This window comes from Leopardus geoffroyi, chromosome C3 (assembly GCF_018350155.1).
Source record: "Leopardus geoffroyi isolate Oge1 chromosome C3, O.geoffroyi_Oge1_pat1.0, whole genome shotgun sequence".
Lineage (NCBI taxonomy): Eukaryota > Metazoa > Chordata > Mammalia > Carnivora > Felidae > Leopardus > Leopardus geoffroyi.
Genome location: NC_059338.1, coordinates 58,846,635 through 58,869,741, shown reverse-complemented (window position 1 = coordinate 58,869,741; position 23,107 = coordinate 58,846,635). Strand labels below are relative to the sequence as shown.

At 36.4% G+C, this 23,107-nt stretch overlaps 1 protein-coding gene across 9 annotated transcripts in view; it reads left to right on the top strand.

Annotated features, from left to right (window-relative positions):
- Positions 1–23,107, top strand: part of DCAF6 (DDB1 and CUL4 associated factor 6) — a 135,093-nt gene that overhangs the window by 3,670 nt on the left and 108,316 nt on the right. For all 9 annotated transcript variants that reach the window (XM_045453041.1, XM_045453040.1, XM_045453039.1 and 6 more), the window contains exons 2-3: positions 13,418–13,479; positions 22,434–22,526. In XM_045453041.1, the coding sequence (XP_045308997.1) occupies positions 13,418–13,479; positions 22,434–22,526 (155 nt within the window). The remainder of the gene's footprint in view (positions 1–13,417; positions 13,480–22,433; positions 22,527–23,107) is intronic.

Below are 23,107 nucleotides of genomic sequence, written 5' to 3'. Positions count from 1 at the left end.
TATTAGGCAGTGTCTTGGTCAGTTTAGGCTGCTCTGACAAAATAGCATAAACTAAGTAGCTTTATAAACAACAGAAATTTATGTCTCACAGTGTTGGAGGCTGGAAGGCTGAGAGTAGGATGCCTACATCATGATCTCAGTCTGCTAAGGAGGGCCTGCTTCCTGATTCATATAGCATTCTTTTCATTGTAACCACACTGGGCAGAAGCAGGGTCTCTTTTAGAAGGGCACTAATCCTAATCTGATCACCTCTCCAAGATCCCACCTCCTAATGCTAATCACTTTAGGGGTTAGGATTTCAACATAGGAATTTTGAAGAGACCCAACCATTCAGAGTATAGCAGGCAGCGAATGACAACTTTGTTTATTTTTAAAGGTTTATTTTTGAGAGAGAAAAAGAGAGCACAAGCAGAGGAGGCGCAGAGAGAGAGGGGGACAGAGGATCGGAAGCAGGCTCCATGCTGACAGCAGCAGGCCTGATGTGGGGCTCGAACTCAGGAACTTCAAGATCATGACCTGAGCCAAAGTCAGACACTCAGCCAACTGAGCCACCCTGGTACCTTCCTATGACAACTTTATAGTGGAGTTGGAAATTCCTATTTGTGAGGGGATTAGGAAATCTGTGTTTTTGGAGTATCATTGGAGTCATATATATTGAAATGGGTAATTTTTGCATTTAGATTCTTCTTTAGCATATTCTGAATACATCTGCGTTACCCAGTTCTTCATAATGTGTTGCCAAGTTACAATATGTTATATGAGTCAATAAATTCTGACTTTTGCTTCCTTGTTAGCTACTGGGGAAAAGTTAGTGGAATCTTCGTATTTTGTCTCTCTAGTTTTGAAACCTCAATGCAAATTGAAAGATGTCTGATTTTAGTGGTGAAAAATGACTGTCAAATATGACAAATACATGTAATAGAATATGCTGATGATTCCTGAAGATAAGACCACCAAAGACATATCAATCATAGCAGCTGCAGACAGATTTGAATGGCTTTACTGTGGATTTCATTCTTCCTGGGTATAGGATGAGAATGCTTAGAAGGGATAGGAGCTGCTGGTAGCACAGAGTTTGTATTGTAGGCATATTCTAGGTCAGTGTTTCTAAAATGTTTGACCATGATCCACAGTAAAAATACATTTACATGGCAACTTGTGGTATACACATGCAACTAAAATAAAAGATTCTCCAAGTGGTGGTTAGCCTTACTATTTTCTGTTCTGTATCATGCTAGAAATTGTGGTGTTGATGTGGTAGAATATTTACTGATTCATCTTGGCTTGAGGTTTGCAAAACTTTACTAAATGGTTTATATTTTTAATAATTGTAATTGAGTGTCATTGATGTCAAGGTTAGGGTGGGTGGGTTTCAAGTACTTGCAGCAGATTAAAAAAAATTTTTTTAACACTGCTCATGGCTAATAAAGAATATATAAATGATGAAACCTTGTTTACTCCTTGGGAAAAATAACTAGAGTAGGACCCTTTTAAATCCTTATTTCTTGGGTAGTAACCTGCAATAGGATTGCTGAGTTGTGTAAGTGTATTTAACTTTACAAGAAATTGCCAGACTGCTTTCCAAAATAGTTGTACCATGCTGCATTCCCACAGCACTTGGCATTGGGAGTCTTCCTAATTTTAGCCTCTCTAGGTATGTAGGTATAATGGTATCGTTATCATTTTAATTTGCATTTGATTTATTCCTAATGATTAATGATGTTGAGTATCTTTTCATGGCTTATTTGCCATCTGTATACTTTGGTTAAATGTTCAGATTTACCTTCTTACTATTGTAAGAATTCTCTGTATAGTCTTGATACAAGTTCTTAATCAGGTATGTATTTTGCAAATATTTTTCTCCCAGTTTGTCTTCTCTTTTCTTTTTCCTAACAGGGTCTTTTATACTTCATGCTTTCTGTGTCCTATTTAAGAATCTTTACCTAATCCAACATCACAAAGATTTATACATTTTTTTTCCTAGAAGTTTTCTCTTTTTAATTCTTATATTTAGGTCTGTGAACAATTTTGAGTTAATTTTTATCTGCGCTGTGAGGTAAGGGTCCACTTTCATTTCTTTGTATGAATGTGCAGTTGTTCCGGCATCATCTGTGAAAAGACAGTCTTTCCCATTTGTTGAGAATTAGTTGGCCATATATGTAAATTCATTTCTCTGTGATGTTCCATCGATCTAGCTGTCTTTATAGCAGTACATCGTGTCTTTATAGTGAATATTGAAATCAGCCAGGGCAATATTTTGAACTTAGTTCTTTTCATACAAAATTATTTTGGCTATTTTGGGTTCTCTTCATGCTCATATAATTTTTTTTTTTTTTTTAATTTAACTCTACCCCCCCATTGTGGAGCTTGAACTCATGACCCTGAGATCAAGAGTCACATGCTCTACAGGTTAAGCTTCAGGTGCTTAATCAGGTGCTCCTCATTCCCATATAAATTTTAGAATCAGTTTGTCAGTGTCTGCAAAAACTATTGGGGTTTTGCCTGGTATCATATTGAATCTATGTGTTATTTCAGAGAGAACTGTAGTCTTTACAATATTGAATGTTCAGTCCATGATAGTCCTTTTTGTCTCCAGTTATTTAGGTTTTCTTTCATTTCTTTAATGTTTTCTATTTTTCAGTGCACAATTTTACACATATTTTTGTTATATTTATCCCTGTAACATAATGTTTTAAATACTATTTTAAATGGTATTAATTTTTAATTTCAGTATCCAGTCGTTCATCATGGACATATTGAAATGCAGTTGATTTTTTTTTTATTGGCCTTGCATCCTGCCGACTTTACTAGACCTACTCATTCTTCCCCCTCTTCTTCTTCTTCTTCTTCTTTTTTTTTATTAAATTAAACTCCACTGTTAACTTGGGGCTTGAATTTACAACCCCAAGCCAAATCAGGATTCACGTGCTCTAGCAACTGAGCCAGCCAAGTGCCCCAATTACTTCCTATAATTTTTTTTTTCCAAATTTGTAGGATTTTTACATAGAGGATTATGTCTCTGCATATTAAAACAGTTTTATTTCTTCCTTTTTCACCTGTATTCCTTTTTTCTTCTTTTTTTCCTTTTTCTTACTTAATTGCGCTGGCCAGGATTGCAGTAGAATCTGAATGGAAGTACTGAGAGTAGACATCCTTGCCTCATTCCTCATCTTGGAAAACATTTCACATTTTCACTATTAAGTATCTTACTGACCATATGTTTTTTGTAGACACTCTTTGAAGAAATGTCCTTCTCTTCTTAGGTTGCTGAGAATGTTTGTCATGACGGGCTGTTGAATTTTGTCAAGGTTTTTTTCCTATATCTCTTAAGTTGATTATATGATTTCTCTTTCATTGATTCTGTTAATTTGGTATATTAGCATATTAAATGATTAAAAAAAATTTTTTTTTCAACGTTTATTTATTTTTGGGGGGACAGAGAGAGACAGAGCATGAACGGGGGAGGGGCAGAGAGAGATGGAGACACAGAATCGGAAACAGGCTCCAGGCTCTGAGCCATCAGCCCAGAGCCTGACGCGGGGCTCGAACTCACGGACCGCGAGATCGTGACCTGGCTGAAGTCGGACGCTCAACCGACTGCGCCACCCAGGCACCCCTTAAATGATTTTTTTAATGTTGAACTAATATTCAATTCCTGGGCTAATCCTATTTGGTTATGATAAATTATCCTTTATATGTTGCTGGCTTGAGTTTTGGTAGGAATTTTGTGTCTATGCTCATAAAATTTAGCTTATAGTTTTCTTATAAGTTACAAGCTTATAATTATAGTTTATAGTTATATTTTTGCTTGTTTTGGTATCAGGATAATGTTGGCCTCATAAATGAGTTGAATGTATTCTTTTTCTTTTTCTTTTTTTTTTTTAACATACACTTACGTTTATTTATTTTTGGGACAGAGAGAGACAGAGCATGAACGGGGGAGGGGCAGAGAGAGAGGGAGACACAGAATCGGAAACAGGCTCCAGGCTCTGAGCCATCAGCCCAGAGCCCGACGCGGGGCTCGAACTCACAGACGGCAAGATCGTGACCTGGCTGAAGTCGGACGCTTAACCGACTGCGCCACCCAGGCGCCCCTGTATTCTCTTTTTCTAAAGAGGTTATATAGAATTGAAATTACCTTTTTCTTGAACATTCGATAGATTTCATTGTTGAAGACCTCAGAGCTTGGAGTTCTCTCTGTGGGAAGGTTTTTTTTTTTTTTACTTTTCTTTTTTTTTTTTTAACTTGGTACTTTCCTTAACTTTTTATTTTGAGGCAGTTGTAAGTTCATATACAATTGTTAGAAATAATTTGGGGAGATCTCATATACCCTCCAACCAATACTGCCAATGAATGGTAACATCTTATACAACTATATGATAATATCACAACTAGGAAATTGACATAGATAGATAAAGCCATGAACCTTATTCAGATTTCCCCAATTATATGTGTACTTATTTGTGTGTGTGTATGTATTCTGTGCATTTTGAACATTAATTTTAATTAATTTTAATAGATTAACATGGTCACCACCACAATTAAGATAGGGAATAATTCCATGACAACGTTCCTTTGTGATATCCTTTTATAGTCACTGCTGTATCCCTTTCTCCCTACTGCTAACCTCTGGCAACTAGTAATCTGCTTTTCATCTCTATAATTTTGTCAATTCAAAAATTGTTATTTATATTATATTGTTATTTATATTATATAAATAACATGTATGTTAACATAAAAAACAGCATGTAATCTTTCGAGACTGGCTTTTTTCACTCAGTGTATTTCCCTTAACATTCATCTAAATTGTTGTATTAATAGTTTATTTGTTTTTACTGTTTATTAGTATTTTGTGATATGGTTATATGGTTATTTAACCATTTACCTGTTGAAGATATTTGGATTGTTTCCATTTTTGACTGTTAAGTATAAAACTGTTATGAACATGCAGTTTCATATAAACGTAAGTTTTCATCTTTTGGGGATAAATGTCTAAGAATTGCAATTACTGGATTGTATGGTAAGCACATTGTTTAATTTTGTAAGCAACTGCTATACCCTTTCAGGTATTACTATACTATTTTACATTCCCATCAGCTCTGCATCATCACCAGCAGGAGTGTTATCACTATTTTTATTTCTAATTATATAGTGATAACTCACGGTTTTAATTTACATTTCTCTAATGGCTAATTTTGAGCATCTTTTTACGTACTTATTTGCCATCTTTATATTTTCAGTGAAATGTCCCTTTATGTTTTTTTGCTCATTTTTTGTTTGGTTTATTAATTGTTTTTTACTGTTGAGTTTTGGGATTTATTTATATAATTTAGGTACTAGTCTTCTGTCAGGTGTGCAGTTTGCATATATTTTCTCCCAGTCTATAGCTTGTTTTTTCATTCTTTTTGTAGGGTCTTCTGCAGAATAAAGGTTTTTAACTTCAGTGAGGTCCAATTTATCAATTTTTCCTTTTATGGATTATGCTTTTGGTATCCTGTCTGAGAACTCTTAACCTATCCCTAGGTCCTAAAGATCGTCTCCTAGGTTTTTTTCCTAAAATTGTATTTGTCTGGGGTCCATTTTGTGTTAAGTTTTGTATGATGTGTGTGGTTTAGCGTGAAGTTCATTTTTGTGTCTATGGATGTCATCTTGATCTAGCACCATTTGTTGAAAAGGCTGTATTTCCCCATTCAGTTACTTTTGCGCCTTTATTTTAGAAATCAGTCGGGCATTTTATGTGGACCTGGTTCTGTGTTCTTTGTTCTCTGTCACTGATCTGTGTGTGTGTTCTTCTGTAAATAATACCACACTGTCTTGCTTATTGTAGCTATATAGTAAGTTTTAACATCAAATTGAGTGATCTTTTCCCCCCTTAGTTTGTCTTTTTCAAAATTGTTTTGGCTATTCTATATCTTGTGCCTTTCCATATGAATCGTAGGACAAGCTTGTCCATACCCCCAAATTACTGAGATTTTGATAGGAATTGCATTAGATTTATATATCAATTAGGGAAGAACTGACGTCTTTCACTGTGTTGATTCTTCTGATCCATAAACATGGTATACTCTATTTGTGTAAGTTGTTGGTGTCTTTCATCAGCGTTTTGTAATGATCAGGATACATTATATTTATTTTTTATATTTATGTCTAAATATTTAATTTTCTTTGGAGCAATTACAAATGGTTTTGTGTTTTAAGTTCAACTTTCACACGTTCATTGTTAATATATAAAAATGCAACTTTGTGTATCTGCAGATCTTGTATCCTGTGACCTTGCTGAACTCACTTACAGTTCTAGGATTTTGGGGGGGGTATAATCTTGGGAACTTTTTACATGCAAAATCATGTCATCTTCCAATTGGGTCTGTTTTATTTCTTCCTTTCCAATATGTATGTCTTTTTTTTTTTTTTTCTTGCAATATCACATTGGCTAAAACTTCCAGTACAGGCATATCTTGTTTTATTGTGCTTCATTTTACTGCACTTTGCAGATACTACGTTTTTTACAGATTGAAAGTTTGTGGCAACCCTGCATGGAGCACCTGTTTTCCAATAGCATTTGCTCACTTTGTGTCTCTGTGTCACATTTTGTGACACAGAATTTGTAAGAATTTGTAATTCTTACAATATTTCAAACTTTTTTCATTATTATCATTGTTACATTGATCTGTGATCAGTAATCTTTGATGTTAATATTGTCATTGTTTTGGGGCCCCACAAACCGTGCCCATATAAGACAGTGGACTTAATCGATAAGTGTTGTGTGTGTTGTGACTGTTCCACTGACCAGCTGTTCCCTGTGTCTCCCTCTTTTTGGGTCTACCTACTCCCTGAGAACAACAATATTGAAATCAGGCCAATTAATAACTCTACCATGTTCCTTTCAAGTGAAAGAAAGAGTTGCGTATCTACTTTTTTTTTAAATGTTTATTTTTGAGAGAGAGAGAGAGAGACACAGAGCGTGAGTGGGGGAGGGGCAGAGAGAGAGAGGGAGACACAGAATCCAAAGCAGGCTCCAGGCTCTGAGCTGTCAGCACAGAGCCCGATGTGGGGCTGGAACCCAGGAACTGTGAGATCATGACCTGAGTCGAAGTCGGCACTTAACCAACTGAGCCACCCAGGAGCGCCTGCATATCTCACTTTAAATTAAAAGCTAGAGGGGCGCCTGGGTGGCTCAGTCGGTTAAGCGTCCCACTTCCACTCAGGTCACGATCTCGTGGTCCATGAGTTGGAGCTCTGCGTCGGGCTCTGGGCTGATGGCTCAGAGCCTGGAGCCTGCTTCCAATTCTGTGTCTCCCTCTCTCTCTGACCCTCCCCCGTTCATGCTCTGTCTCTCTCTGTCTCAAAAACAAATAAACGTTAAAAAAAATAAATTAATTAATTAAAAGCTAGAAATGATTACACTTAGTAAGGAAGACATGTTGAAAACTGAGATAGGGGGCGCCTGGGTGGCTCAGTCGGTTTGGCTCAGGTCATGATTTCGTGGTCCATGAGTTCGAGCCCCGCGTCGGGCTCTGTGCTGACAGCTCAGAGCCTGGAGCCTGTTTCGGATTCTGTGTCTCCCTCTCTGACCCTCCCCCATTCATGCTTGGTCTCTCTCTGTCTCAAAAATAAATAAACGTTAAAAAAAAAATTAAAAAAAAAAAAAGGAAAACTGAGATAGGCTGAAAAGTGGCCTTTTTGTGCCAAACAGTAGCTAAGTTGTGAATGCAAAAGAAAATTTCTTGGAGGAAATTAAAAGTGATATTCCAGTGAACACGTGATGGATAAGAAAGTGAAACAGCCTTATTGCTGATATGGGAAAAGTTTTAGTGATCAGCATAGAAGATGAAATAGTCGCAACTTTCCCTTAAGCCAAATCCTAATTCAGAGCAAGGCCCTAATAACATTCTTCTCTTCAACTGCGTAAGGGCTGAGGGAGGTAAGAAACCTGAAAAAGAAAAGTTTGAAGCTAGCAGAGTTTTTGTTCATGAGGTTTAAGGGAAAGATGCCGTCTCCATAGCATACAAGTGCAAGGTGATGTGGCAAGTGCCGATGTAGAAACTGCAGCATGTTATCCAGAAGTTCTAGCACGATGGTGGCTATAGTAAATAACAGACTCTCAGTGTAGATAAAACAGCCTTCTATTGAATAGTTTTCTATAAGAAGATGCCATCCAGGACTTTCATATTTAAAGAGGAGAAGTCAATACCTGGCTTTAAGGCTTCAAAGGACAGGGTGACTATCTTGTTAGGGGTTAATACAGCTGGTGACTTTAAGTTGAAGCCAGTGCTCATTTACCATTTTGAAAATCTTAGGCCCCTAAAGATTGTGTTAAGTCTACTCTATCTGTGCTTTATCTACTTTATCTGTGCTTCAGCCTAAATGATAGCATCCGTTTACAATATGGTTACTGAATGTTTTAAGCCCACTGTTGAGACCTATTGCTCAGAAAAAAAAGATACCTTTCAAAATAGTTCTGCTCATTGACAATGCACCTGGTCATTCAAGAGTTCTGATGAGTGTTTTCATGCCTGCTAACACAACATCCATTTTAAGCCCTTAGATCCAGGAGTCATTTTGACTTTCATGTCTTACTATTTAAGAATTGCATTTTGTAAGGCCATAGCTGCCATAGATTGTGATTCCTCTGTTGGATCTGGGCAAAGTAAATTGAGAATCTTCTGGAATGGATTCCCTATTTTAGATGCCATTAAGAATTTTTGAAAAAATTAAGAATTTTTGATTTATGGGGAGGGATCAAAATATCAACATGAACAAGAGTTTGGCACAAGTTGATTCTAATCCTTATGGATGACTTGGAGGGGTTAAACACTTCAGTGGAGGAAGTAATTGCAGATGTGGTGGAAATAGCAAGAGAACTAGAATAAGTGGAGCCTGAAGATAGGATGAATTGTTGCAATCACAGGATTTGAGTGGATGAGGAGTTGCTTCTTATGGGTGAGCAAAGAAAGTGTTTCTTGAGATGGAATCTGCCGGTGAAGGTGCTGTGGAGATTGTTGAAATGACAACCAAGTATTTAGTATATTATTACATAAACTTACATAAACTTATTATTACATACACTCCTAGGCCTAGTTGCTGCTCATTCCAAGAAGGTGAGCTAGCAGATACACAACAACACGTATAAGCAGCATGAGCTTTGCTCCAGCCTTCTGAGTGCAAAGTCAGTATGGCTGTAATTGTACTTCATTCATCAGTCTTGTGCAAAAATGGCTGGTGATTCATCCTAAGGCAAAATCTACAGGGAAGGGATTCTGGGAAGGTAGTTCAGTGTGAGTTGACACATTTCAGTGCCACCACACTTCGTATTGATTATTTATCAGATGGGAGGGGGTTTCCTGCCTTTCCCTGAAAGATAGGCAGTGTCTGCTTTTATCCTTTTCTCAGGGCAGTTGCCCTTTGCCTGAAATGATGGTGAGGGTCTCCTGCCTCTCTCACCAGTAGTAGACATTTACTGAGGCCATTTTTAGCTTGGGTTTCTGCAGTGGCTAACGGCTTTTGTTTCCCCTGAGAGAATGGCCTGAAACGTGAGTGGGGTTTCATGCCTGTGTCCTGCCAGAGAGGGACTCTTTCTGGTCTCCTGCCCTGTTTCCAGTGTTTCTTGCAAGTTCTTGGTGGAAGCTAACAGAAAAGAGCCGGTGACCGAATGAGGACTTTGCCTGTGTCTAGGATCTCAGAGATTCAACCATCTTGTTAGCCCACAGTTGGCCTTAAAGCATTTGTTTGCATCTCACAGTGTTCTCCTTCTGCACTTTGATGGCAGCTGCCTCTTTGTCCTGTGCTCTGTCCAAGATGAAACCGTTCTGTGTTCTGTCTCACCTCAAAGGAGTTCTGTCACCCTTTGATTTTCAGTTCTCCTGGTTATCTGGTAAGATGCCATGGGGACCAAAGAAGAAGATTATTTCAAGAAGATGGCATCAGCTGTGACAGATAATACTATGAGGTCATGAAAAATGTGTCTTAAAAGGGCCCACTGGATTTACTGATGACCTATGATTTCTAAGAACAAAACCAATGGAGAGGAGGGGGCAAGGGACAGTGCAGGGAAAGAAGAGCTGACAGGAAGAGCTAGGGAAGGCGGCATGTGGAGATGACCAGAAAGTCTGGCTTTAAAGACAAAGTGGTTCAAAGGGACAATAGAATGAAGTAAAGTGAAAAATTTTGTTAAAATGCTTTTCCATCTCTGCTGTTCAATATCACCAGCCTTACTGTTTTTCTTTAATCAGCTGAACTTACCTCAACTCGTAAATGCGGTCATTTTTGAAAAATGATTTTCTCTCTTTTCAGGCAGTATTAACTTGGAACAATCCCACCTGTGTATAGGGAGAGAACTCATTTTAAGTGTAGAGCATATCAGCAGGTCCACAAGTTTTGAGAATGCTAATTAATTTGCTCCTGACAATAAATGTGTACCCATCAAATGTAAAACTTCTACAAATGTAACGTAAACTAAGGCTCTGAGAAGTTAGGTTTTGCCCAGCTTATTCATAGTATGTTCCAAGTAGGTATTTAAACCTGGTCTAACACTTATCTCAAGCATCTCACGGTCTACTAAGGGAGATAGGTATGTGAATAAGTTGCAAAGCTGTTTAGTAAGTTATATAACCATTCAAAATGAGCAATTGCTCTTATAAAAAGAGCAGTAGCTGTATATTTATTGTCATTGAAAAATGTTCACCCAACAGAAGACATATTATAGAACAGAGCGAGTATCATGATCCTATTTGCTTATGCACTGATTTAGCAAATGTATATTAAATGCCTATTTTGTCCTCCTCACTGTTCTAGGCACTTAGGGTACCCGGGTAATCAAGAGTGTTTCTCTTTTTATTGAGCTTATGGTCTGTTAATAAAGAATAGAATGTCAAAGCAGTGATGGAATTATGAGAGGCAGCATGGGTTGCAAGAAAGACATGAGTAGGAAGCCACAGCAGTAGGTAAATTCATCCGTAACAAGTGTGTCATTGTTGGGAGACAATTCTCCGTGCGTCTTGCATTTCTGCACATTTGTGAGCAGAGGCACTGGCTGCTTTGTTCTGGACTATCTTTTCAATAATGTATATACAAGGAACAGCTTTGGAAGTTATAATATCTCTCTCTGGAGCAGAGGGCAGATTTATTTATTGTCCAGTATAATACAGATAATGTCACTCTTTGGGAAAAAGGTCAGACAAGTTTGCTTGATCTTTTGTAAGATTTGGGTTTCCTCAGTTCAGGGTTCTCCAGCTCTGATTCAAACCCCCAGCATATCCAGTACTTACCTAGGCTGCTCCGCATTGCCATGTGGGAATTGGGAGACAAGGAGCCTATGTGAACTTGAAGCTTGCATTGATTAAGGAGAAAAATCCTTTGCTTCTGACTTAGGAGTCTTGTGTCTTCTGCCAGCATTCATGAGATGGTGGCAGGTACTTGTTATCTTGCGAGTAGTTTAGACTTCATAGTTCTTGACGACAGGTATGAGTTTATTTTTATTTTAATTTGAGGGGCTCAGCTTTTTAACCTTAAAATTCTTATTTTAGGGCATCTGTCAGCTCCTATTTTTTGGTAGTACATTTAATTAGTAAAGGGTAGAGGAGGTTTATGTTAGTTGTTTCTGGAAGCACATTTAATGAGGTATGTGGACAATACAGTCATTTTGATCTCCAAAGTCACATACAGAAATCATTGGGGAGCTATTTAACTGTCAAGTCTCAGTGCATGTTTTTATGTGCAGGTTTCATACATAAGAGTTCTTGCTCGAAGAACTCACCTTGTCTTCTGTTCTCTCATGTCCTACCACCATTTTCTCTAGGCAGAGATGGCTACAGCTGTGTTTTCAAACCTAGATTTTAAAAATTTTCAAGAAAAATTTTTGGTTCTTCCTTCTCCTCTCTTCTCCTCCTCCTCCCCCTTCTCCTTGTATTTTAATGAATTTTAATTGTTGTCATGTTGATAATATGATCTTAACTCTTAATTATAACTCAGTAGGATTGCCAAGCCTGCTGTTGGCTGAAGGGCGGAAATTTTTTTTTAAATGTTATCTGTTTAGTACAGTTAGCGTCTTTTTAAAACAAAATCAGGGGGCGCCTGGGTGGCACAGTCGGTTAAGCGTCCGACTTCAGCCAGGTCACGATCTCGCGGTCCGTGAGTTCGAGCCCCGCGTCAGGCTCTGGGCTGATGGCTCAGAGCCTGGAGCCTGTTTGCGATTCTGTGTCTCCCTCTCTCTCTGCCCCTCCCCCATTCATGCTCTGTCTCTCTCTGTCCCAAAAATAAAAATAAAAAACGTTGAAAAAAAAAAATTAAAAAAAAAACAAAACAAAATCAGATTGAAAAGTTAATTATATAAAGTACAACCAATTCATGAAAATACTGAATTTCTGTAGGTTGTCTTATTCCAATGTTTAGAACCATAGAACATTCCCCCCACATAAAAAAAGAAAAAAAGAAAAATTCTTTAACACACATGTTCATCCTTTACCTAGCCATCTTACCAGTTATAAGCAAGCACAAAGAAAGAAAATAGTTCATTCTCAAGAAGATCTTGATATTTACATCGAATGGCAAGAAAGTGTAGAGAAATCTGTCCCTGGTGACAGTGTACAGAGAGCATAGTCAAATTTAATTTTATTTGAGATCTCATCAGCCTGATTTACTTAGCTAATTATCATTCTTTGTCATATATTCAGCTTCTTTTCATTACAGCTTCTGAATAAACATGAAGCTTTTTGGTCTTTCTTTGATAAAGATGATTCATTTTTTAAAGGGAAACATTTCTCATTTTCAAAGGGATTTCTATTTTTGCAGTATTATAATTCTGCTATTGATGGACATTTAGGCTGATTTTATTTTATTTTTTTGCTGGTACATTTCATTGTAAAATGAACTTTAAAATATTTTAACATTTCTGAAATTGAGATGTGTTTAAAAGTAGGTAGTATCTAACAAAACACTGTTTGCCCACCTATTTAAGGTTCAAAACCCTATCCCCCACCTCTAGTCCTATCCTCTTTCTCTATTTTTCCATTTGACACTTTCATCAGGTGACGTGTTGTTTATTGTCTTTCAATAAGCTCATTAGAGTGCAGAGTTCTTTTTCTGTTTTATTTCACCACTGTACTCCTAGCTCCTAGAACACCACCTGGAATGGAATGAGTACTCAATATATTGGTTGAATATATATGTGAATGATTACTGTGTTCCAGCCACTGTGCTAAGCCCTTTCTATCTTTGAACCGTTTTATCCTTGCAATAACAACATCAGGTAGGCAGGAACTACTTAATGAGGGAATGAGGGCTGAGGCGGTATCACTCAGCTTCTAAGTGGGAGTTGAAGTTAGAGCTGCCTCATGCGGGATCCTGGGCTCTTAACTTCTTTGTTATACTTTCTTCATCAAGAATGACTTATAACTTATTTAGTTTGTTTTTTTTTAAACAGGAAGAAGAGAATTTATCCAAAGATTGAAACTTGAAGCAACCCTGAATGTGCATGATGGCTGTGTAAGTAATAATTAATTCTCCACTATGAAGGACCTTAATACCAAGTGCTCAATATTTGATGAAATGCCCCATCCTCTTTGAAGAGATTATGAATAACTGTAATAAAAAATGGGAGAATGAAGTTTGACGTTAAAACATAAAGTTTATTTTGATTTTAGAAAAGTATGCGGGAGATTTTTAAGAGTACAGATGAGTTTTCTAATATTATCAAAAGGCTTCCCTCTCACTCAACGGTACTGCTTTTGTGAAGGTCACTAATGATTACTAGTGGTTACTTCTCAGGAAATTTAGACATTAATTGAACACATGTTCTTTTTTGAAATATTTTTTCTCTTGGTTTCTGCTAACACCACACTCTCTTGGTTCTCTCTGTATCTCATTGACTCACTGCGTCTTCTCTGTCCTCTAGCTGACTCCTCCGCTTCTTGACCTTCAGTTGTTGGATGTACTGGGACTTTGTCCTGGCTCCTCCCACCCTCTTTTCTCTTCACTTTTCTGAGACATGCTGTCCGGTCCCACGGCTAAAAAACCATGACTTCCAGCTCTCTATTTCTTCCCCAAACTCCAGATTCACGTATCCAGCTCTCTACTGGTTGCATGTCTAATGGGCATGCCAGATTTAACAGGGCCAGAACAGAATCCTTTTCCTTTTAATTTCTGTTCTGAAAATTTCAGGCAATGCTTTTCATACACTCATCAGGTGGATTTAGCAATTATCAAGATTGGGACATGTTTGGGGCGCCTGGGTGGCTCAGTCGGTTAAGCATCCGACTTTGGCTCAGGTCGTTATCTTAACAATTTGTGGGTTCGAGCCCCGCATCGGGCTCTGTGCTGACAGCTCAGAGCCTGGAGCCTGCTTCAGATTCTGTGTCTCCCTTTCTCTTTGCTCCTCCCATGCTCGCTCGCTTGCTCTCTCCCTCAAAAATAAACATTAGAAAAAAAATTTTTTTTAAATATTGGGACATATTTTCCATTTCATTTTTCTCAGAATATCATAATACCCTAGATATTATGTCATTTCACTCCTGTGTGTAGCCAAAAAGCAATGGACATTTTCTTATGTAACCAAAATGCTATTGTGTAATTTAACAAGATTGACAGTATATTTTTGGTATCATCTGATATACAGTCCATAATTAAATTTCTCTTATTATTTAAAATGTCTTTTTATAGTTGTTTGTTCAAAAGAGGTTCCAGGCAAAGTTTATTCCTTGATTGCCATGCCTCTTCTTTTTTCTAGTTTTTATTTAAATTCTAGTTAGTTAACGTACAGTGTAATATTAGTTTCAGGAGTAGCATTTAGTGATTCATTACTTACATACAACACCCAGTGCTCATCATAAGTGCCCTGCCTCTCAAATCACTATTAAAGTAGAGCAGGCTTCCCCTTCTTTGTTCCTGCCATTGACTTGTTACAGAGTGTAAGTCAGTTTTCCTATAGACTGTCACACATTCCAGATAGTAGTTTGGTTTCTTGTGGTGTCATTTAACTTGTTTTTATATACTTTGTATTTCCAGTGCGCTATTATGGAATTATAATTATGCTATAAATACAGTTCAGGTGTATGTATTTATTTTAAAGCTAAAAACCATTTTTGGAGGGAGCGGGTCAAAATAATATATGCGCATGGTTCAAATGGATCATAACAAAAAGTAGCAGATGTGTCTCACTCTCCCTTATTCCTATCCTTTTTTCCAAAAACAACCTCTTCGAATCATTTTTCATTTCAGATCTTCTGATGATTTCTTTTGTATCTCCATGTAATAATCTTACATTGATCTTTTTTGAATTGGCAACTTCAAACATCATCTACTGAGTTCCTGCCATGATAGAGAATTTAACTCATTTATAGAACTCTCTCACTTTCTAAGATGTAGGCTTCTCAGAATTTTTATATTACTGTTCTTAGTCTCTACACTAAACAACATACATAAACATCCTTTTGTTTTTCTGTCATTTATAGACGGTATCTCTTGAATTTCCATTCTGTAAGGTAGAGACTTTTAATTCTTTGATCCTTCCCTCCACCTTTTTTGTTTAAGATTTTATTTTTAAGTAATCTCTATACCCAGCATGGGGCTTAAACTCACAACCCCGAGATTAAGAGTTGCATGCTCTATTGGGGCGCCTGGGTGGCTCAGTCGGTTAAGCGGCCAACTTTGGCTCAGGTCATGATCTCACGGTCCGTGAGTTCGAGCCCCGCGTCGGGCTCTGTGCTGACAGCTCAGAGCCTGGAGCCTGTTTCAGATTCTGTGTCTCCCTCTCTCTGACCCTCCCCTGTTCATGCTCTGTCTCTCCCTGTCTCAAAAATAAATAAAACGTTAAAAAAAAAAAAGAGTTGCATGCTCTATGGACTGAGCCAGCCAGGCACCCCTTCTCTCCACCTTTTTATCTCTGTTTCACACCTCTGTCAGCTTGTATGCTTTCATATTGTCATATTGGTTGTATGTACCCTTTATTCTGTAGTCCTGGTTATCTTTTATTATTTGTCTATGTATTCTTAAAGTCAAAATGCTGTAAACAGTGTTATAAGTCTTATATGTATATGTACTTTTCTGAGTTTCTGTTATATCCTTCAAAATAAGGAGAGGGTAGAAAGAAAATTTATAAAGAAAATTATGTGATGTATCATCTGTTCATAATACTCAACTGCTCAAAACTCTCCAGTCGATTTCCAGCGTACTTCTAGTGAACGCCAAGGCCTTGTTGCTTCCAGGCCCTGTGATTTGGCGCAAGCGGCTCTCTCCAATTTCATCCTGTACTGTGGTCTCTGTTACGCATATTTGTTCTAGTCACACTCATCTCTTTGCTGTTCCTCGAATACGCCAAGTCCACCTCTGCCTTGTATGTTTTATGCCTTCTACTCAGAACTCTTACTCCATATAACTGTAAAGCTTACCTCCACATTTCGTTGAGCTCTACGTATTACCAGGACTTGATATTTCCTGTCTGTGTTTGATAATAGCCATTCTGGTATGCATGAGCTGATCTCTCACTACTGTTTTGATTTGCATTTCCCTCATGATTAGTGATGTTGAGTAGCCTTTCATATATTTTTTTTGGCCATTTGTATATCTTTGGAAAATGTCTATTTAGATTCTTTGCCCTTAAAAATCAGATTATTTGGGGTTTTTTGTTGTTATTGTTAACTGATTACATGAGCTCCTTATATATTTTAGATATTAGCCCCTTGTCAAATTATGGTTTGCATATATTTTCTCCAATTCTCTAGGGTTCCTGTTCATTTTGTTGATTTCTGTTGCTGTGCAGAAGCTTCTGAATTTGATTTAGTCCCACTCGTTGATTTTTGCTTTTTGTTGCTTGTGCTTTTGGTGTCATATCTAAAAAAATGACTACTGTTTTTCTTCAGGTCTTATGTTTTTCACTGTTTTTCTTCAGGTCAAGGAGTTTTTCACTGTTTTTCTTCAGGTCTTATGTTTAAAAGTCTTATCCATTTCTTTCTTTTTTTTTTTTTTCTTTTTTGCTTTTATTTATTTCTTTATTTTTGTCTTTTTTTTTTTGTCTTATCCATTTCAAGTTAATTTTTTTTATTTTGTATGTGAACATCCAGTTTTCCCAAAACCATTTATTGAAAAGACTGTCCTTTCTCCATTGAATATTCTTGGATCCTTTTTTTTAAAATTAATTGACCACATATGTATGGGTTTTTTGGGCTCTATAGTCTGTTGCATTGGTCTGTGTGTCTGTTTTTATGTCAATACCATATTATTTTGATTACTGTAACTTTGTAATATGGTTTAAGTCAGAAGTGTGATGCCTCCAGCTTTGTTTTTCTTTCTCTGTGGTTCCATACAACTGTAGGTTTGTTTTTTCTCTTTGTGTGAAAAATGCCATTGGAATTTTAATAGAGATTGCCCTGAGTCTATAGATGGCTTTGGGTAGTATGGACATTTTGATAAAATTAAGACTTCCAGTACATGAACTCAGCGTATCTTTCTATTTATTTGTGTCTTCTTCATTGTCTTTCATCAATATTGTGTAGATCTCAGTGTACAGATCTTTTACCTCTTTGGTTAAATTTATTCCTAAGTATTTTATTGTTTTAGATGTTATTGTAACTTGGCATTAAATAGTTGATTGTTAGTATGTAGATATGTGAGTGATATTTGTTTGTTGATTCTATATCTTGAAACTACTAAATTCATTTATTAGTGCTAACAGTTTGTTGGTGGAATCTTCAGGGTTTTCTGTGTATAAAGATCATGTCATCTGCCAGCAGACACCATTTTACTTCATCATTTTCAATTTGGATGCCTTTTATTCTTTCTCTTGCCTAATTGTTCTGGCCACGACTCCAGTACTATGTTAAATAAAAGTGATGAGAGTAGTTACCCTTCTCTTGTTCCTGATCTCAGAGGAAAAGCTTTCAGCTGTTCACCATTGAGTATGATGTTAACTGTGGGCTTGTCATATATAGCCTTTAAATTGGTGAGATAATATTCCTTTTATATTTAGTTTGTTGAGAATTTTTATCGTGAAAGATGTTGAATTTTGTCAGATGTTTTCTCTATATATGTTGAGGTGATCATATGATTTTTATCATTCATTGTATTAATGTGGTATATCACATTTATTGATTTGTGTATACTGAGCCATCCTTGTATCTCAGGGCTACATCCCACTTAGTCATGCTGTATGATCCTTTTAATGTGCTGCTGAATTTGATTTGCTAGTATTTTGTTGAGAATATTTATATGTACAGTCATCAGGAATATTGGCATGTAGTTTCCTTCTGTTGTAATACCTTATCTGGCTTTGGTGTTAGGGTAATGCTTGCCTCAGAAAATGAATTTGGGCATGTACCCTCCTCTTCAGTTTTTTGGAAGAGTTTGAGAAGGATTGATGTTTATTCTTTAAATGTTCGGTAGGGGCGCCTGGGTGGCGCAGTCAGTTAAGCGTCCGACTTCAGCCAGGTCACAATCTCGTGGTCCGTGAGTTCGAGCCCCACGTCAGGCTCTGGGCTGATGGCTCAGAGCCTGGAGCCTGTTTCCGATTCTGTGTCTCCCTCTCTCTCTGCCCCTCCCCCGTTCATGCTCTGTCTCTCTCTCTGTCCCAAAAAAAATAAATAAACGTTGAAAAAAAAAATTAATGTTCGGTAAATATTTAAAGCCCCTGAGGCCATTTGATCCTGGGCTTCTCTCTCTCTCTCTAATATTTACTGTTGAGAGAGCAAGAATTTCAAGCAGGCTCTCTGTCAGTGCAGAGCCCGATATGGGGCTCAAACTCTCGAACTGTGAGATAATGACCTGATCCAAAATCAGGAGTTCAACCGAATGAGCCACCTACACGCTCCTTTTTTTTTTTTTTTTTTTTTTTAAAGGTTTTTGATTACTGATTCAGTCTCCTTACTTGTTAGTGGCCAATTCAGAATTTTTATTTTTTCATGATTCAGGTTAGGTAGGTTATACTAAAAAGTAAGTTGTCTAGTTTGTTGCTGTGTAAGAGACTGTGTTCTCTTACAGTCCTTTGTATTTCTGAGGTATCATTTGTAATCTCTTTTATAATTTTATTTATTTGGATCTTCTCTCTTTTTTCCTTGCTAAGTCTAGTTAAAGGCTTGTCATTTTTTTTCTTTTCAAAAAACCAACTGTTAGTCTTATTGATCTTTTTTATTGTTTCTGTATTCTTTATTTCATTTCTGCACTGATCTTTGTTGTCTCCTTTCTTCTGCTAACTTCGGGTTTAGTTTGTTTTTCTTTTTCTATTTCCTTAACGTGTTAAGTTCTGTTGCTTTTTTGTGATCTTTCTTTTTTCTTACATAGGCATTTATTGCTATAAAATTCCTGCTTAGAACTGTGTTTGCAGCATCCCATGTGTTTTATTTCCATTTTTGCTTATTTCAAGATATTTTTTTTTGACCCATTAGTTGTCCAAGAGTGTGTTATTTAATTTCCATATGTTGGTGAAATTTCCAGTTTTCCTTCTGTTTAATTTCTAGTTTTCACCATTATGGTCAGAAAGATACTTAGTATGCCTTAACTCTTTTAAAATTTGCTAATATTTGTTTTGTGATTTAGCATGATTTATCCTGGAGAATGTTCTGTGTGCTCTTGAGAGGAATGTCTGTTCTGCTGTTTGATGAACTATTCTGTGTATGTCTAAATCTTGATCTAAGGTGTAGTTCAATTCTAATGTTTTCTTATTGATTTTCTGTCTGTATGATTTATCCATTGTTGAAAATGGGTTATTGAAGTCTGCTGTTTTTTCGTCTGTTTCTCCTTTACATCTGGTATAGTAATTTAAAAAAACGTTTAGACATTCTAGTAGAAATCTAGTGATACCATGTTGTTGTTTTAATTCTCTGTCCTGTTTTTGCATATTTGTCTGTATTGCACAAACTTTCTAAACTCACTTATTAGTTCCAGTACTTATATTGTCTTTTTAATATTCTGAAGACTTGGTACAGAATTCTCATTATTTAATTATTTTTAAATGTTTGGCAGAATTCACCAGTAAAGCCATCTGGGCCTTGAGTTTTCTTTGTGGAAAACTCTAACTATAATCCCCTAATAAAAATAGATTATATTTTGAGTGAATTTTGTTTAGTATGTGTGTTTCAAGGAGTTTGTCAATTTCATCCATGTTGTTGCATTAATAGCATAAAGTTGACCATAGTGTTCCGTTAATGTTTAGGTATTTGTAGAATATGTAGTGATGGATATCACCTTTCTCATTTCTCATATTGATAATATGTTACCCTGACCCCCCCCTTTTTTTCTTGATTAGTCTGACAACATGTTCATTAATTTTATTTGTCTTGTCAGAGAATCAGCTTCTAGTGTTTTCGTGTATGTTTCTTTCTTTTTTTTTTTTTATCTGTGTTCTGTGGTTTCATTGATTCCTGCTCTGATACTCATTATTTGTAATCTCATGCTGACTTTGGGTTTTACTTGTTCTTTTTATAATTTTTTTTTAATAGAAGCTGAGGTCACTGATAGGAGACCTTTATCTTTTCTAATATAGGTATTTTAGTGTTATAAGTTTACTTCTAAGTACAGATTTAGTTGCAACCCATAAAATGAGATATGTTGTGCTTTCATTTTCATTCAGTTCAAAATACCTTCTAATTTATTAGGTAATTTCTATTTTGAGCATCTGTTATTTTGTAGTTTCCAAATATTTCTTCGTGTTAATGATTTTCATTTAGTTCCATTTTGGTCAGAAAACATACTCTGTATTTAGTTGAAATCTTTTAAAAATATTAAGATTTGTTTTATGGCCCATAAGTATTTTCTATATTGGTAAATAGATTTTTGTGTACTTAAGAAGAAGGTGTAGGGGCACCTGGGTGGTTCAGTTAGTTGAGTGTCCAACTCTTGATTTCGGTTCAGGTCATGATCTCAGGGTCATGGGACTGAGCCTCATGTCGGGCTGCACGCTAGGTGTGGCACCTGCTTAGAATTCTCTTTCTCTTTCCCTCTGCCCCTCTCCCCTGCTTGCTTTCTCTCTTTCTTTCTGTCTCTCTCTCTCTCTCTCTAAAAAAAAGGGGGATGTATATTCTGCTGGTTTTTAGTTGTTGCAAATGTTATAGTAAATTTGGTCGGTGTTATTCTGTCTTGACTGAAAGTGGAATCTATTTTTTTTTTTTTTATTTAGATACAGTTCATATACCATACAATTCACCCACTTTAAGTGTGCAATTCAGTTTTTTTTTAGTATGTTCATAAAGTTGTACCGTCCACCGCTAATTCCAGTATATTTTCACCACCTGAGAAAGAAAGTACATAGCAGTTATCATTCCCTCCCATTCCCCCTCCACCTAGCTGTTGGCAATCACTAATCTACTTTCTGTCTCTACAGATATGCCTGTTTTAGAATTTTGAAATAAATGGAATCATATAATATGTGACCTTTCAGATTGGCTTCCTTCACTCAGTATAATGTCTTCAAAGTGTATCCATGTTGCAGCTTGTGTCACTGCTTCATGTTGCTGCTGAGTATTTCCTTGTATGCATATTTTGTTAGGAGCAAATGGATAGTGACATTTTGTTTATCCATTCTTTCATAAATGTTGGGGTTGCTTCCCTATTTGGCTCTTAGGAGTAATGCAGCTCTGGTTTTTGTGTACACGTTTTTGTTTGGTCCATGTTTTCGATTCCCTTGGATATATCCTTGTGGTAGAATTGCTGGGTCATAGGGTCGCTCTGTTTCAGTTTTTGAGGAACTGCCAACCTGTTTAAATAGCAGCACAATTTTGCATTCCTACCAACAATGTATAAGGATTCCAATTTCTTGACAATCTAGCTAACTTACTCTTTTGTGTCATTTTTTTTCTTTTAATCATTATTGCCATCCTTCTGGGCGGGAAGTGGTAATTCATTGTGGTTTTAATTTTCATAAAGATTGATACCTGTGTTTCCTTCTAAGTTTTATAGTTTGGGCTCTTACAATTAGGGTTTTTTTTTAGCATTTTCAGTTAATCTCTGTATGTGGTGTTCCTTTCCTTGCGTATATCCAGTCGTCTCAGCACTATTTGTTGAAAAAATATTCTTTTTCCTTAGAATGGTCTTAGATCCCTTGTCAAAAATTACTTGGCCATAAATGTACAGGTTTATTTCTGGACTCCAATTCCATTCCATTGATTTAAATTTGTGATCATGACAATACCACACAGCCTTGATTACTATACCTCTGAGTTCTTTTAATTTTTTTTTTTTTTAAGGTGGCCTGGTTTTATGTTTCTGGGTACAAAATGAATCAATTAAAATAAATTTAAACAATAAAATTTAAAGACTCAGTCATTTCGTTGTGAATTTACAGAACGTTATATTTACTAAACAGCTGTATTTTCAATAGGTAAAGTGGTAAATACTGCTTATCATAGATGCAACTTTATTAGTGATAATAAATTTTGAACCGTCAGTTAACTGAAAGATGGCATACTTGTTTTTATGTCCAGTTTGCTTAAATTTACATTTTGTTTTCCTTTTAGGTTAATACAATCTGTTGGAATGAGACTGGAGAATATATTTTATCTGGCTCAGATGACACCAAGTTAGTAATTAGTAATCCTTACAGCAGAAAGGTAAAGTGGTTTAAAAAATCTATCATTTCATGAGAAAAATTAAGCTAAAAATTAAGAAACTGTAAATGATTATGGAATGGCCATTTGTAACAAAATATCCTTCTTATTTTGCTACAGTTAGTTATATAATTTGGAAGTTATTATATGAATATCCCTTAGTCTTCTTAGGAAAACATTAGATTTCACTGGGCTTTTGACTCCAGCAAATTTGAATATGCTTCGCTGTATCCACCTGGGTAAAATTGCCAAAAGTAACATTATCTCAATAAATCATTCTTTGGGGGGAAAAGGACAATGTGATTTTTTTTTTTCTTTCATGCTCAAAATATCTACCCTTCAGCCAAGTGGTTTAAGATATTATCAGTTTGAAAAAACAGTATTGAGGTTCTAGTGAAATGCTTCATGATATCTACTACCGTAAACTGGCATATAATATTGAGTTTTAGCATTATTTCTCATTTTTAGTGGCTCTTCTCTTTATATGGAGAAACCATACACCTATTTTTGTATCAGCGAGAACTTGGTAGATTGTCAGACCAAACACTCATTTAAAATGGTAGCAACCTGGGGTGCCTGGGTGG